General features: G+C 48.2%; 1 protein-coding gene across 1 annotated transcript in view; it reads left to right on the forward strand.

The window, feature by feature from the left end:
• The window catches only part of LOC306919017 (uncharacterized protein), a 193311-nt gene that overhangs the window by 121000 nt on the left and 56897 nt on the right, over positions 1-15414 (forward strand). Inside the window, exons 56-61 of the mRNA XM_079531859.1 lie at positions 488-1336; positions 2572-2679; positions 6338-6496; positions 8003-8341; positions 8541-8774; positions 14564-14716. Coding sequence (XP_079387985.1) covers positions 488-1336; positions 2572-2679; positions 6338-6496; positions 8003-8341; positions 8541-8774; positions 14564-14716 — 1842 coding nt within the window. The remainder of the gene's footprint in view (positions 1-487; positions 1337-2571; positions 2680-6337; positions 6497-8002; positions 8342-8540; positions 8775-14563; positions 14717-15414) is intronic.

A 15414-nucleotide genomic window follows, 5' to 3' on the forward strand; every position in this document is an offset into this window, starting at 1 on the left:
AATACACGTTGCGTTAACACTTCAATGACCTTAACTTAATACACGTTGCGTTAACACTTCAATGACCTTAACTTAATACACGTTGCGTTAACACTTCAATGACCTTAACTTGGTGACCATTGCTCTCTCAAAATCTAGTTTTATTAAATAACCAAATCTGGATTGTTTTTATTTCTGTTGGCAGCAGAATAATCACACATAACATATTTATTATATCATATATGACGATGATGATGGCTTATATATTATTTAATATGTATTAACTTATATATTATTTCATATGTATTAACTTATATATTATTTCATATGTATTAACTTATATATTATTTCATATGTATTAACTTATATATTATTTCATATGTATTAACTTATATATTATTTCATATGTATTAACTTATATATTATTTAATATGTATTAACTTATATATTATTTCATATGTATTAACTTATATATTATTTCATATGTATTCTCTTATATTTATTTTAGATCCGTAAACAGCAGAAAGATCACGCCGAGCTGATTGAAGACTACAGAACCAAACAACAAATATGTGTGTCTGCACCACCGCTGCCCCCTACTGGCCACATACCACCGCTGCCCCCTAGTGGCCACATACCACCGCTGCCCCCTACTGGCCACATACCACCGCTGCCCCCTACTGGCCACATACCACCGCTGCCCCCTAGTGGCCACATACCAAACATACCACCACAGCTGCCCCCTGGTGGCCACATACCAAACCTACCACCGCTGCCCCCTAGTGGGAACACAGTACCACATACTGGACAAATAACAACCATACCCAGCATCACTGTTCCACCAGCGGCCTCTACTGGTCATATAGCAAACGTACCACCACCGCCGCCCCCTGGTGGCCACATACCAAACCTACCACTGCTGCCCCCTAGTGGACACATAGCGCCACCCAGTGGACACCTAGCGCCATCTAGTGGACACATAGTGCCACCCAGTGGACACATGGGTCCATCTAGTGGACACATAGTGCCACCCAGTGGACACATAGCGCCACCCAGTGGACACATAGTGCCACCCAGCGGACACATAGCGCCACCCAGTGGACACATAGCGCCACCCAGTGGACACATAGCGCCACCCAGCGGACACATAGCGCCACCCAGCGGACACATAGCGCCACCCAGTGTACACATAGCGCCACCCAGCGGACACATAGCGAACATACCCAGCATCGTCATCAACGTTCCTGCAGGAGGTGCCATCGTTCCGCCAAACGCTCCCAACATCAGCCCTGCTGTTAACCCTACAGCTGCTGCTGCAGCGGCGGCTGCGGCTGCTGCGGCTGCTGCTGCACTACAGGTAACGTCCCATAATATATATCTGGCAACCGTAACATCCCATAATATATATCTGGCAACCGTAACATCCAATAGCCACCGTAACATCCCACAGCCACTGTAACATCCCATAGCCACTGTAACATCCCATAGCCACTGTAACATCCCATAATATATATATGGCAACCGTAACATCCAATAGCCACCGTAACATCCCATAGCCACTTTAACATCCCATAATATATATATGGCAACCGTAACATCCCATAGCCACTTTAACATCCCATAATATATATATGGCAACCGTAACATCCCTTAGCCACAGCCACTGTAACACCCCACAGCCACTGTAACATCCCATAGCCACTGTAACATCCAATAGCCACCGTAACATCCCATAGCCACTGTAACATCCCATAATATATATATGGCAACCGTAACATCCCACAGCCACTGTAACATCCCATAGCCACCGTAACATCCCATAGCCACCGTAACATCCCACAGCCACTGTAACATCCCATAGCCACTGTAACATCCCATAGCCACCGTAACATCCCACAGCCACTGTAACATCCCATAGCCACTGTAACATCCCATAGCCACTGTAACATCCCATAGCCAACGTAACATCCAATAGCCACCCTAACATCCAATAGCCACCGTAACATCCAATAGCCACCGTAACATCCCATAGCCACCGTAACATCCAATAGTCACCGTAACATCCCACAGACACTGTAACATCTCATAGCCACCGTAACATCCCATAGCCACCGTAACGTCCCATAGCCACTGTAACATCCCATAGCCAGCGTAACATCCCATAGCCACCGTAACATCCCATAGCCACTGTAACATCCCATAGCCACTGTAACATCCCACAGCCACTGTAACATCCCATAGCCACCGTAACATCCCACAGCCACTGTAACATCCCATAGCCACTGTAACATCCCATAGCCACCGTAACATCCCATAGCCACCGTAACATCCCATAATATATATCTGGCAACGGTAACATCCCATAATATATATCTGGCAACCGTAACATCCCTTAATATATATATCTGGCAACCGTAACATCCCATAATATATATATATCTGGCAACCGTAATATTACAGAATGTCAGCGAACAGCACCATCTAGTGTAAAAACACCGGAGTTACAGTCCCACTGGGGCAGTGGAATGAATCTGGCAGTGTGTGAGTTTAACATGCATGTTTTAAAGGCTTTTCACCTGTCGTTGTTTGCAGGTGAAGTTTGACGACAACAACCCGTTCAGTGAAGGTTTCCAGGAGAGAGAGAGACGAGACCGACTCCGAGAACAACAGGAGAGACAGAGAGTTCAGCTGATGCAAGAGGTATGATATATACTACCATATACCATATATTATACCATATACTACCATATATTATACCATATACTACTGCCACAACGTTATGCTGCATTCACACGGGCAGATGCAACAGATGCAAAGCTACACTAGTACACCTAGTCACAGACAGTGTCGTCGTTAAGCAGCGGTAAGGTCCCACTGGCAGCAGCTGTCCGTTTATCTCTAGCACAACCGCAAACGTCCAACACATATACAATGAATTACTCACCTAATGCAGGTTCCATGTTTAATTCCAGCGTGTGTAACCTGCATTGCTTAAGTGACAGATAGTTTTCATATTATGGTCGCTAACGTTTCCCTTTCCGTTGTCATCGTAGCTTGGTTACAACTGAAACGGACTTCCTGTCCTCTGACTTCCTCATCAAAATAAGAGCTACTTGTAATGATTAGTCAACACTAGTTTTATTTTTAAGTCTACTTACAGGACGTTAACATCTCATTTGAGTTAATTTTGAATGCCTGTCAGCATTCTCTAAATCCCTGTCTCTCAGTTGTTGGTGCGCAAATGCGCCTCCATGCCTTTGATCTACCGCGCACCAAACGTTTTGACGACGCATGCGCACTGGCGCACCGCTTGTGTACACCGCTGTATATGATATACCATACCATTAACAAATACTACAAGATACAATACATCAACATCATCATTTTTCGACCGCAGTCGAGATCATGGACCTCACAATGCCACGCCAGACTTTCCGGTCCTTCATTGCCATCCCCAGTTCCTGCTTACTGATGCCTGTGTCCCTAGCGATGACATCAGGGAACGACAGTTTTCTACCTCTGGTCTGCTTTGAGGCAGGACTCCAGAGAAGAAGGGAAGATATAACCTCATTGTCAGCTCTGTAGCAGTGGCCGGCAAACTGTGTTCTTCTGGATCGGACTATAGATAGGAAACACGGGTATATTAGATCAGTCGATGTGTGGACTAGTGTAGAAACACAGGGAAGGCATGCCGTATATTAGATTAGTCGATGGGTGGCTCTTCCAAGACAGATTTTGCGCTCTCATTAGAAGGCAGGTGTAAGTGCCATCCGGCCGTTTCTCTGATTTCTTTGAAAGTGTGTCTCGGAGCCATAGAGTAGAATCGGTTCAACGGTCGTCCTAAATATTTTTACTTTGAACATCTTACTAAGCTGGGATGACCAGATGTCTATGTATGATATATTGTAATAGTTGGTGTGTATATGGTAGAATATTACAAAGTGAGTAGCCGGATTCAAGGGGCAAAAAATGACCCCGGGCCTTAACCCATTCTGACCTGAGATCAGATTCTAAAAATGTCTTCTACAGTTTTCTGAAAAAGCTATGTTTCTATGTCAGTCGTTCTTCGACTTTTCAAAAATAGCAGACCTACAAGCTCGTAGCGCGCCACTCGGTGGCGCACTACGAGCTTGTAGATCTGCTATTTTTCAATAGCTAAAGCATAACATAATGCTAACACCAAAAGGGGTTCCCGTCCCCAAAATGGGTTAACCGCCGCAGTTAGCTCACGGAAAAGCAATCCCATCGCGGGGGAAGATCGCGCACCACCGGAGGCAGGATTTTAGTTTTCACCGCGACCAGCGACGCGCCCGAAATCGGCCGTAAATAAAGCTAGTTTTGATTAGAATCTGAATCTGACACATCAAAGACCCATGGTGGCCAAGGGTTCGAACCCACAATGCAATACTTTGTTTTCAAATGGTGCATTTATATAAATGGTGCATTTATATAGTGTCTTTATCCAAGGCGCTTTACATAGATTGTGCATTACATTCACCCATTCTCACACACACACACCGATGGCGGCGGAAACCATGCAAGGCACCAACCTGCACATCGGGAGCACCACCGCCCCCTCAAGAGTGCTGTGCACAAACGTCAGTAGCATTACAAAGTTTAGTGATGCACCGAATATTCGGCTACAGAAATGATTTGGCAGAAAATGGCTAAAAATGCATTTTCGGCCTATTCGGTTTCGGCCCAAATAGGCAGAAAATATATCACCGAATAGTGTATCAAATTAATTAATTCAAAAGAATGATAATAGTGATTATTATTTAAGTTTTTGCCATAACCATTTATTTTGCCATAAATCAGGTAGCTTTAAGGTACGGCCATGACAGCAATGGTAGGAAAAAAATATATATAATATTAATCATATTCGGGTATTCGGTATTCGGCCAGCTGTTTCCTATATTCGGTTTTCGGCCAGCTGTTTCCTATATTCGGTTTTCGGCCAGCTGTTTCCTATATTCGGTATTCGGTTTTCGGCCAGCTGTTTCCTATATTCGGTATTCGGCCAGCTGTTTCCTATATTCGGTTTTCGGCCAGCTGTTTCCTATATTCGGTTTTCGGCCAGCTGTTTCCTATATTCGGTATTCGGCCAGCTGTTTCCTATATTCGGTATTCGGTTTTCGGCCATCTGTTTCCTATATTCGGTATTCGGTTTTCGGCCAGCTGTTTCCTATATTCGGTTTTCGGCCAGCTGTTTCCTATATTCGGTATTCGGTTTTCGGCCAGCTGTTTCCTATATTCGGTATTCGGTTTTCGGCCAGCTGTTTCCTATATTCGGTATTCGGCCAGCTGTTTCCTATATTCGGTATTCGGCCAGCTGTTTCCTATATTCGGTTTTCGGCCAGCTGTTTCCTATATTCGGTATTCGGTTTTCGGCCAGCTGTTTCCTATATTCGGTATTCGGTTTTCGGCCAGCTGTTTCCTATATTCGGTATTCGGTTTTCGGCCAGCTGTTTCCTATATTCGGTATTCGGCCAGCTGTTTCCTATATTCGGTTTTCGGCCAGCTGTTTCCTATATTCGGTTTTCGGCCAGCTGTTTCCTATATTCGGTATTCGGCCAGCTGTTTCCTATATTCGGTTTTCGGCCAGCTGTTTCCTATATTCGGTATTCGGTTTTCGGCCAGCTGTTTCCTATATTCGGTATTCGGTTTTCGGCCAGCTGTTTCCTATATTCGGTATTCAGTTTTCGGCCAGCTGTTTCCTATATTCGGTATTCGGCCAGCTGTTTCCTATATTCGGTATTCGGTTTTCGGCCAGCTGTTTCCTATATTCGGTTTTCGGCCAGCTGTTTCCTATATTCGGTTTTCGGCCAGCTGTTTCCTATATTCGGTTTTCGGCCAGCTGTTTCCTATATTCGGTTTTCGGCCAGCTGTTTCCTATATTCGGTATTCGGTTTTCGGCCAGCTGTTTCCTATATTCGGTTTTCGGCCAGCTGTTTCCTATATTCGGTTTTCGGCCAGCTGTTTCCTATATTCGGTATTCGGTTTTCGGCCATCTGTTTCCTATATTCGGTATTCGGTTTTCGGCCAGCTGTTTCCTATATTCGGTATTCGGTTTTCGGCCAGCTGTTTCCTATATTCGGTATTCGGTTTTCGGCCAGCTGTTTCCTATATTCGGTATTCGGTTTTCGGTATTCGGCCAGCTGTTTCCTATATTCGGTATTCGGTTTCGGCCAAGAATTTCCCTTTCGGTGCACCAGCAATGATATATTATTTCTGGGGTGAGTAGACGTTGTTACGCTACGACGTTTAGAAAGTAGCTCTCAAGTCAAAGAAGTGTGGGCACCCCCGGTTTAAAACCCTCGATGTCGCGCTGTGATGACGACCTTTCTTTGACCTGCAGGTGGAGCGGCATCGCGTGCTGCAGCAGCAGCAAGGCATCCTGGGAGTTGGAGTCCTACAGTCCGGGGGCCGGGTGTCGCCGCCTCCAGGGGGAGTGGTTAGGGTGGGGTCAGGGGTCAACGTCTCTCAGATGTCCTTCTTCAGCGCTGAGCTGCCCCAGGTAACCTTTGACCCCTAAACGAGTCTCAGGGGGTTAGTTAGACCCTGGCCGAGGGGGTTAGTTAGGGGGGTTAGTGAGACCCTGGCCGAGGGGGTTAGTTAGGGGGGTTAGTTAGGGGGGTTAGTGAGACCCTGGCCGAGGGGGTTAGTTAGGGGGGTTAGTTAGACCCTGGCCGAGGGGGTTAGTTAGGGGGGTTAGTTAGGGGGGTTAGTTAGACCCTGGCCGAGGGGGTTAGTTAGGGGGGTTAGTTAGACCCTGGCCGAGGGGGTTAGTTAGGGGGGTTAGTTAGACCCTGGCCGAGGGGGTTAGTTAGGGGGGTTAGTTAGGGGGTTAGTTAGGGGGGATAGTTAGGGGGCATAGTTAGGGGGGATAGTTAGGGGGGTTAGTGAGGGGGGTTAGTTAGGGGGGTTAGTTAGGGGGGTGGGTTAGGGGGGTGGGTTAGGGGGGTGGGTTAGGGGGGTTAGTTAGGGGGGTTAGTTAGACCCTGGCCGAGGGGGTTAGTTAGGGGGGTTAGTTAGGGGGTTAGTTAGGGGGTTAGTTAGGGGGGTTAGTTAGGGGGGTTAGTTAGGGGGTTAGTTAGGGGGGTTAGTTAGGGGGTTAGTTAGGGGGGTTAGTTAGGGGGGTTAGTTAGGGGGGTTAGTTAGGGGGTTAGTTAGGGGGGTTAGTTAGGGGGGTTAGTTAGGGGGTTAGTTAGGGGGGTTAGTTAGGGGGGTTAGTTAGGGGGTTAGTTAGGGGGGTTAGTTAGGGGGGTTAGTTAGGGGGTTAGTTAGGGGGGTTCGTTAGGGGGGTTAGTTAGGGGGGTTAGTTAGGGGGGTTCTATTTTAGTATGTTTTAGTGTTGGTCTATTTTAGTATGTTTTAGTGTTGGTCTATTTTAGTATGTTTTAGTGTTGGTCTATTTTAGTATGTTTTAGTGTTGGTCTATTTTAGTATGTTTTAGTGTTGGTCTATTTTAGTATGTTTTAGTGTTGGTCTATTTTAGTATGTTTTAGTGTTGGTCTATTTTAGTATGTTTTAGTGTTGGTCTATTTTAGTATGTTTTAGTGTTGGTCTATTTTAGTATGTTTTAGTGTTGGTCTATTTTAGTATGTTTTAGTGTTGGTCTATTTTAGTCGACTGAATATCGTAATATTTGAAACTGTATTTTGGCCTTGATGCCGTCGTAATGGTTCTACACCGATCTACAAGCTCACAAGGCGTCGGACTGCGACGCGCTGACAGAGTATACGTCGACGTACGTATATATACGGACCTGGAATATGGCGCCCCCTAGTGTCGACGTACGTATATATACGTACCTGGGATATGGCGCCCCCTAGTGCCGACGTACGTATATATACGTACCTGGGATATGGCGCCCCCTAGTGCCGACGTACGTATATATGTATATATATATATATATATATATATATATATATATATATACGTACCTGGGGAAAATAAATAGTTAAATGCGAACTGATTATAAATAATTATTCTGAATTCATAATAATACTCTCTCTTCCAGGACTTCCTCCAGTCTCCACCAGAGGGCAGCAGACCACCTCACGGGACGCACCCCCCACTGGGCGGAGTCTTCGGCCAGCTGTTCAGTGACATCATCGCCCCCGACGACAAGCGGAACAACAGGAACAGGAAGCAGGAGCCGTCGTCTCACTCTGATGACATCACCACCACGACGGCCCCGCCCACCCCAGCCGCATCGGACACGTCGTCCTCGGCCACGCCCACGCGGGGCGTGGCCGGCGACCATTCGGACGCCACGACGACCCCGCCCTCTGGCCACACCCCTCTGCCGTCTCTCTCCGTCCAGGAGGGCATGTCCTTTCTAGGGTCGGACGTCAAGGTAACCTAGCATCAGGCTAAACAACGTGTGTGTGTGTGTGTGTGTGTGTGTGTGTGTGTGTGTGTGTGTGTGTGTGTGTGTGTGTGTGTGTGTGTGTGTGTGTGTGTGTGTGTGTGTGTGTGTGTGTGTGTGTGTGTGCGCACACTTTGATACATTTTGGGTTGACTGTCCCGCCCACTTTGTGTTTGTTTCGTCGCAGCTGGAGAAGATGGAGGGCGGAGCTTGCGGGAGAGTGGGAGGATTTAAGATGGAAGAGGGAGGGGCTTGTGGGACAGAGGGCGGAGCCACAGAGGTGGGCAAGGAGTTGCTGCGTCACCTGCTGAAGAACAAGACATCCCCGTCTCCCGGCAACCGGCCATCCAATGACAGCGTCCGATCCGAGGAGGAGGAGGGACCGCTGGGCGGGACCGGTTGCCATGGCGTCAACAAAATGGTGAGTAGTGGGCGGAGCTTGTTGCTAACCTGTGTTTCTACATCTGTGTTTCTATCATCTGGTCTAGACCGGATAATACAATATTTATATATATTATATGGATATACCAAACTAACTATTAATAATAAGTTATGGATATACCAAACTAACTATTGGAATAAGTTATGGATATACCAAACTAACTATTGGAATAAGTTATGGATATACCAAACTAACTATTGGAATAAGTTATGGATATACCAAACTAACTATTATTATAAGTTATGGATATACCAAACTAACTATTATTATAAGTTATGGATATACCAAACTAACTATTATTATAAGTTATGGATATACCAAACTAACTATTATTATAAGTTATGGATATACCAAACTAACTATTCCAAGACGTACTTGAAGATTCATGTCGGATTAATTCGCCACGGCAAGGCTTTTACTGAGTAGGCCCTAAAGTTACGACGCCAGGCATGCAAACAGACCAAAGCTGGAAAAGGTGACAGTATGCGGGGGACGCGCTGCGTCGCGGGCAAAGCCCGCGTCGCGAAAAATTGAGGGTTTTATGGGTACCAAACAGGGCTGGACTGGCCACAGGTCATACCGGGCATTTTCCCAGTGGGCCGCGACCCGCCAGTTGATATTAACCTGCGGGCCGCATTAGGTGAAGGTGGGGGCCACCCTCAGGCCGCCAGTTGATATTAACCTGCGGGCCGCATTAGGTGAAGGTGGGGGCCACATGTGGGGGCCCAGTGTGGAGGGATGGTATGACAGACTGACTGGTATAAACAGTGCCCCCAGTGGGGAGGGATGGTATGACAGACTGACTGGTATAAACAGCGCCCCCAGTGGGGAGGGATGGTATGACAGACTGACTGGTATAAACAGCGCCCCCGGTGTAGAGGGATGGTATGACAGATTGGTATAAACAGCGCCCCCAGTGGGGAGGGATGGTATGACAGACTGGTATAAACAGTGCCCCCAGTGGGGAGGGATGGTATGACAGAGAGAGTAGTATAAACAGCGTCCCCAGTGGGGAGGGATGGTATAAACAGCACCCCCAGTGTAGAGGGATGGTATAAAAAGCACCCCCAGTGGGGAGGGATGGTATGACAGACTGACTGGTATAAACAGCGCCCCCGGTGTAGAGGGATGGTATGACAGACTGGTATAAACAGCGCCCCCAGTGTAGAGGGATGGTATGACAGACTGGTATAAACAGCGCCCCCAGTGGGGAGGGATGGTATGACAGACTGGTATAAACAGTGCCCCCAGTGGGGAGGGATGGTATGACAGACTAACTGGTATAAACAGTGCCCCCAGTGGAGAGGGATGCTATGACAGAGAGACTGGTATAAACAGCGTCCCCAGTGGGGAGGGATGGTATAAACAGCACCCCCAGTGTAGAGGGATGGTATAAACAGCGCCCCCAGTGGGGAGGGATGGTATGACAGACTGACTGGAATAAACAACGCCCCCAGTGGGGAGGGATGGTATGACAGACTGACTGGTATAAACAGTGCCCCCAGTGGAGAGGGATGCTATGACAGAGAGACTGGTATAAACAGCGTCCCCAGTGGGGAGGGATGGTATAAACAGCACCCCCAGTGTAGAGGGATGGTATAAACAGCGCCCCCAGTGGGGAGGGATGGTATGACAGACTTACTGGCAGGGCTTGACGCTTAGCATTTTTCCAAGTAGCACGTGTGCTACTAAATTGAAAAATCTAGTAGCACACAAATTATTTTAGGAGCACGATGAAAAGTTATCAAATAATGTGTTTTTGAGGGGCGCTAGCCCCTCCTATACAGCTTTAGTCCCCACACGTCTCAAGATTTGCCATTAACAATGAACGGAGAAATGAGGTCAAAATTCAGCTAAATATGACATAAATTAAACATCAAAACATTAAACGCCATTGACATTGAAAGGAAAATGTACTTCATATGTAAACGAGCAAATCAGCTAACCAATCACAGGCAACAGGCATTCTGATTGGCCAGTATGAGATGATTCATGATGATGTATGATGATAAGAGTGCCCCTCACTTCACACAGGTGTGATTTTTCTTTAATAAAGTGATATGAGGCAGGGGCGGGCAATATGGCAAAATATTATATCACAATATCTTTTCAGAAATTATCACAATATTGATATTCATCTGGATTTGTTGTTGTTTTTATATAATCTATAGCCTAATCAATTTGTTTTTATGCTGATAGACTATTAGTTTTTTATGCAGATGGATGGATGGATAGATAATCATCAATTAATTTCATGTTGCTCATGGACAGACAGACAATCCGTTTGTATCCTGCTGTTCTATCATGCGAGTGTGATATTCAGTGCAGACTGCAGAGGCTACTCGATGGTGAATTAGTATTGTAACATTCTCCTTGGCTTTGACTGCTTCAGTTCAGACAAAACATTGTACATATACACCTCGGCGTGGTGGAAGGAGGTGGTGGGGGGGATCTTTGCCTTTTTTCCGTTGCTCGTTATGCAGGCCACTGACTAATAGTAATAAAATTATGTATCCAGCGGCAGCCAGGTGACAGGTCGGTCATTCATATTGCGCTGCGCAGCCTGCGCACACACTTTTGTAAGCGAGGTGCTAAGCAAGGGTTGTTTTGGTTATCAATCAATCCGTCCACTCCATATGCGTGCGCGCGCACGGCTGCACGCTGTTTCACCCACGTTTGGTAAAAGTTATATCGAGTGATGTTTGAACATTCCAAACTTTCCAAATAAGTTTAGTATTCAACGTGTCGGGGTCCAAGCAACTCCTTCTATGCTATCATGCTATCCTGCTGCGTTCGCTCCGCTGCTGACAGGGAAGAGAACTGAGAAGCAACACAGGGAGGGGCGGGGCGGTGGGAGCAAAGGGGACAGATCTTCAAATGAACGCTGCATTGAGCCTCGACACGTTGTTAGCTTGTAGATCTGCTCTTTTTGGCGAACGACACCGCCGTTCTAAGAAATATAAATGTAGGTATAGAACCGCGACTATAGAATGTGCACTTGCCTTGTTTTGAATGGTCAAATTCTGTAGTCGCACCGGTGCTACAAATGTAATTTTACAACTCGCACGGTGCTATTTTTAGTAGCATATGCGAGTACCTAGTCGCACTGTCGAGCCCTGCTTACTGGTATAAACAGCACCCCCAGTGGGGAGGGATGGTATGACAGAGAGACTGGTATAAACAGCTGGACCCAGTGGACCCCAGTGGTCCTCTGCTCAGTGGACCCCTGTGGTCCTCTGCTCAGTGGACCCCAGTGGTCCTCTGCTCAGTGGACCCCAGTGGTCCTCTGATCAGTGGACCCCAGTGGTCCTCTGCTCAGTGGACCCTGCAGTGGTCCTCTGCTCAGTGGACCCCAGTGGTCCTCTGTTCAGTGGACCCTGCAGTGGTCCTCTGTTCAGTGGACCCTGCAGTGGTCCTCTGCTCAGTGGACCCCAGTGGTCCTCTGCTCAGTGGACCCCAGTGGTCCTCTGCTCAGTGGACCCCAGTGGTCCTCTGCTCAGTGGACCCTGCAGTGGTTCTCTGCTCAGTGGACCCCAGTGGTCCTCTGCTCAGTGGACCCCTGTGGTCCTCTGCTCAGTGGACCCCAGTGGTCCTCTGCTCAGTGGACCCCAGTGGTCCTCTGCTCAGTGGACCCCTGTGGTCCTCTGCTCAGTGGACCCCAGTGGTCCTCTGCTCAGTGGACCCTGCAGTGGTCCTCTGCTCAGTGGACCCCAGTGGTCCTCTGCTCAGTGGACCCCTGTGGTCCTCTGCTCAGTGGACCCCAGTGGTCCTCTGCTCAGTGGAGCCCTGTGGTCCTCTGCTCAGTGGACCCCAGTGGTCCTCTGCTCAGTGGACCCTGCAGTGGTCCTCTGCTCAGTGGACCCCAGTGGTCCTCTGCTCAGTGGACCCCTGTGGTCCTCTGCTCAGTGGACCCTGCAGTGGTCCTCTGCTCAGTGGACCCTGCAGTGGTCCTCTGCTCAGTGGACCCTGCAGTGGTCCTCTGCTCAGTGGACCCCAGTGGTCCTCTGCTCAGTGGACCCCAGTGGTCCTCTGCTCAGTGGACCCTGCAGTGGTCCTCTGCTCAGTGGACCCCAGTGGTCCTCTGCTCAGTGGACCCCAGTGGTCCTCTGCTCAGTGGACCCCAGTGGTCCTCTGCTCAGTGGACCCCTGTGGTCCTCTGCTCAGTGGACCCCAGTGGTCCTCTGCTCAGTGGACCCTGCAGTGGTCCTCTGCTCAGTGGACCCCAGTGGTCCTCTGCTCAGTGGACCCTGCAGTGGTCCTCTGCTCAGTGGACCCCAGTGGTCCTCTGCTCAGTGGACCCTGCAGTGGTCCTCTGCTCAGTGGACCCTGCAGTGGTCCTCTGCTCAGTGGACCCCAGTGGTCCTCTGCTCAGTGGACCCCTGTGGTCCTCTGCTCAGTGGACCCTGCAGTGGTCCTCTGCTCAGTGGACCCTGCAGTGGTCCTCTGCTCAGTGGACCCCAGTGGTCCTCTGCTCAGTGGACCCCAGTGGTCCTCTGCTCAGTGGACCCTGCAGTGGTCCTCTGCTCAGTGGACCCCAGCGGTCCTCTGCTCAGTGGACCCCAGTGGACCCCAATATAAATTATTTATATTTCAATACTGAGCAGCAACAACAACAAAACTACGAATTTGATGTGTTTAATAAGAGCACAAATCAGACTGCACAGCTAGTCACAGAGTGAGACTACAGCGAGTCACCACTCACTCCCAACCATGTCATAAAAGAGATGATTATTGATTACAAACTGCAGCAAGCAGCAGCAGTACTAGCCTAGCCACCAGCGTGGCTCAGCCTGTAAACACAACAACAACAAACCGCGACATTCACAGCACAGGACACTGCAAGTCAGTCTGCAAGTTGGCATGTTTATTTACCTGATTGCTCCTTCCGCAGTTCATCCTTACGCTTTTTCTTTAACTTTTTATCATTTCCTGAAGGATACAGACGCTTCATGATTGAAGATGAGTTCTGTGTTGTTGTTGTCTTTACTCTTTTATATGCTACTCTCCCGTCCGTCCGAAACGACACCGAAGAAAAATAACACTTTGAAAGGGGGGCGTTTCCGCGTGCTGGAAATGTCTACTACGATAGGCCTGTGCTTGATTCTGATCACTAAGGTACGCTGTTGGCGGAAGATTTCACCATTCTGAGCAGCGTTACACTCACTGCGCAAATAACGTAAAAAGGCCCCCACGGCTCCGCCCGCCATGTGCTCACCGTTCCTTGCGTAACGTCGGTACGCAAATAACGTAGCACGCTCTTTGCCGACTTGGAGGGTGCTGTCGCATGTATGTGTGCTGCTGAGCTGATTTATACTCGCGCGCACTGCCCATGAACAGCATGCACGCGCAAACTTTCACAGCTGCATCTTGTTGACAATTACCGTGCTGCGCAGTGACAGCGGTGAGTCAGATCGACATGACCCCCCCACCCCCCTCAAACGTTTTTTTAACGGATTTGCATAAATCACACAGGTGCCCTATTTGGAGTAAAAACGGCGATTTTCGCCGAAAAGCTACATGTTTGCATGTCTGGACGCCCTTTAGGAAAGGAAGTCACTACTGTTTCTCTGGAGAGGGAAGTCTGTAACACTCTGGTGGAGCTGTTGCCCCCGCGACCCGACTACGGATAAGCGGTTGAAGATGGATGGATGGATCTCGGCCCTAGGGCTGATATCCCCGGCTGTCAGCTTCGGTAACCTGAAATTTGACTCGTACAAAACAGTTGCATAGTGTAACTTTTTCTGTCTGTCTGTCTGTCTGTGGTCCAGGTGAGGGTGACCAGTCCAGTCGACGGCCCGGGAGGGAATAAGATTCAGCGAAGGACAGACAGAGAGAAGGACAAGATGTCTCGTTACAAGAGGAAGAAGAGAGACGACGACAAGAGTCTGTGTTCACCTGAGACCCTGACGCACCTGAAACAGGTACGACCTTTGACCCTGAAACAGGTACGACCTTTGACCCTGAAGCAGGTATGACCTTTTGACCCTGAAACAGGTACGACTATCACACTTAACCGATTGCATGCCGCCATCTGGTGGCTAAACTCGGTGGTGTTGACAGATCCTGTGTGACGACACATAGCTTCAGTCTGTGTGACGTCACATAGCTTCAGTCTGTGTGACGTCACATAGCTTCAGTCTGTGTGACGTCACATAGCTTCAGTCTGTGTGACGTCACATAGCTTCAGTCTGTGTGACGTCACATAGCTTCAGTCTGTGTGACGACACATAGCTTCAGTCTGTGTGGCGTCACATAGCTTCAGTCTGTGTGACGTCACATAGCTTCAGTCTGTGTGACGACACATAGCTTCAGTCTGTGTGACGACACATAGCTTCAGTCTGTGTGACGACACTTAGCTTCAGTCTGTGTGACGACACTTAGCTTCAGTCTGTGCCGCCTTCTCTCTCACGAGGTCGGATATAAGTTTTATTAAGCTCTAAACATCGTCCATTAGCTCAATCTGAGTCCTATAAATGCTTTAGATTGCGTGCGTGCACGTGGAGAGTTTGGATATTCGATGACGTCACACAATGGGTGCCACCGGAAGCTAGCGACGGATGCTAAGAACAGACGGTAAATTCAATTATATTAATTCTGAATTAAATCACATTAAAGAAAC

This window comes from Electrona antarctica (genome assembly GCF_951216825.1).
Source record: "Electrona antarctica genome assembly, contig: scaffold_71, whole genome shotgun sequence".
In the NCBI taxonomy this organism is placed as follows: Eukaryota; Metazoa; Chordata; class Actinopteri; order Myctophiformes; family Myctophidae; genus Electrona; species Electrona antarctica.